General features: G+C 38.5%; 1 protein-coding gene across 1 annotated transcript; it reads right to left on the reverse strand.

Annotated features, from left to right (window-relative positions):
• Positions 1-761: 761 nt before the first annotated feature.
• On the reverse strand, positions 762-1,786 carry LOC138905972 (uncharacterized). The gene is made up of 3 exons (XM_070194486.1): positions 1,519-1,786; positions 1,249-1,391; positions 762-902 (listed from the first exon to the last, which is right to left on the reverse strand). The coding sequence occupies exons 1-3, from the start codon at positions 1,784-1,786 to the stop codon at positions 762-764; spliced, it is 552 nt and encodes a 183-aa protein (XP_070050587.1).
• Between the last annotated feature and the right edge of the window lie 383 nt (positions 1,787-2,169).

Below are 2,169 nucleotides of genomic sequence, written 5' to 3' on the forward strand. Positions count from 1 at the left end.
GTCAAGTACGGGAGAAACTTCTCAATAGATTACACAATGACAGGTAGCTCCTTCTCCATAACAGTATAGTTGACTTGGGCACTATTCATGGTCTTACTAGCATAGTAGACCGGGTGGAGAATTTTAATGATACGTTGCCCCAAAACAGTCCCAGCCGCTACATCACTTGGAAATGTAATTCGAAAATGGTAAACTCCAATTTGGAAATGCAATGATAGGAGTTGTTGTCAACTTGAATCTCCGGCAACCGAAAAATCATCCATGAAAACCTCAAGGTAGTCTTCCACTATCTCCATAAAAATATCCATCATACATCGTTGAAAAGTCATCGGTGCATTACACAATCCAAAAGGCATTCGCTTGAAAGCAAAGGTACCGTATGGGCATGTAAATGTGGTTTTCTCTTGGTCTTCCGGTGCAATCAAAATTTGGTTGTATCCCGAGTAACCATCAATAAAGCAATAGAATGCACAACCGGCCAAACTATCTTGCATTTGGTCCATGAAAAGGAGAGGAAAATGGTACTTTCTTGGGACTTTGTTGAGCTTTTGATAATTCATACAAACCATCCAATCGGTGAACGTTCGTGTAGGTATCAATTCATTCTTATGATTGGTAACAACTGTCATTCCCCCTTCTTTGGGACACTTTGAATCGGAGAGGTCCATGAACTATCGAAAATGGGGTAAATAACCCTGGCATCCAACCATTTGATAGTCTTTTTTTTTGACCACCTATTGCATAGCCTCATTGACTCTTCATTAATGTTCAATAGATGGTTTAGCACCATCCTCCAACTTGATCTTGTGCATGTAAAATACGGGACTTATACCCCAATTGTCCGCCAAAGTCCACCAAATAACCTTCTTCCTCTTTTGTAAGACCGCCAATGTGGAATATACCTGCATGTTAGTCAAACAAGAAGAAAGAATAACCGGTAAAGTAGAATAAGGGCCAAGAAATTCATACAGAAGGTGGGGTGGCAATGGCTTCAACTCTAAGGTAGGTGGCTCTTTAATTGAAGTCTTTGTAGGAGGAGTCTTCCTATTCTCAAGATCCAATTATAACTTTCGGGGTGCATAGTTGTAACACCCCATTCCCTGCAAAGAATTCAAACATTCCATGAAACCATCCATCTCATCAGCATCAAAGTTGACCAAGACATGCTTCCATCATGTCACCAACGTTGGTTGTGGCAGTAGTATCATCAGTAATAACATCGATCACCAAATCTACAAAAGAACACACCTCATTGCTTTTTGGTTGACGCACATACTTGCACACATAAAATACCACTTGTTCATCACCAGTTGGGAAAGTGAGTTCTCCTGCTTCAACATCACAAAGGGTCTTACCCGTATCAAGGAAAGGACATCCAATAATAATAGCCACTTCATAATAAAACAAATAATCAAGAATAAAAAAAGTCTGTCGAAAGAGTAAATTTATCAACTCAGACCAATACAGCCTCAATCACACCCAACTGTCTTTTTATTATGCGATCGGCCATTAATAAACTCGTAGATTTCAGTCTTGGTTTCCCAATCTCCAAAGTTTTGAACACTGAATAGGGAGTCAAATTGATACTCACTCCAAGATCACATAAAGCTTTAGCAAAATTGGCACTTCCAAAAGTACAAGAAATTGTGAAAGCACTGGGATCCTCCAACTTAGGAGCCATGTAATGAACAATGGCACTAACTTGATGAGTGACCTTGATTGTTTCAAAGATCATAGATCTATTCTTGATCACAAGATCATTCATAAACTTGGTATAACCGGTCATTTGCTCCAATGTTTCTTTTACACCCCATATTTTCGTACGTGGGAGTACGTCGTAAGTCAGTTGATGTAATCTCAAAAATGAGATCATATTTGAGTGTACATAAAGTAAGTTAATCATGTTACCTTAGAGGTTACAAATATTTAAGATCATGGATAACAAGTACCAAGAGGGTTGAAAGGCTTAGAAGCTAAACAAATTGAAGAAAATAAGTTTCGTCGAATGTCGACAAGTTGGGAATGTTATAACATGTACTTTTGGGGTGATACTAGGGTGCTTAACATGATAAGGACGTTATGTTATAAGTTATTATAGTATTATGATAGTCGTGTATTACATTTTGATGTCAAGCGAGTTGTGAAACAAGTTGGCAAAGGTCATCACAA

This window comes from Nicotiana tomentosiformis, chromosome 2, assembly GCF_000390325.3.
Source record: "Nicotiana tomentosiformis chromosome 2, ASM39032v3, whole genome shotgun sequence".
NCBI lineage: Eukaryota > Viridiplantae > Streptophyta > Magnoliopsida > Solanales > Solanaceae > Nicotiana > Nicotiana tomentosiformis.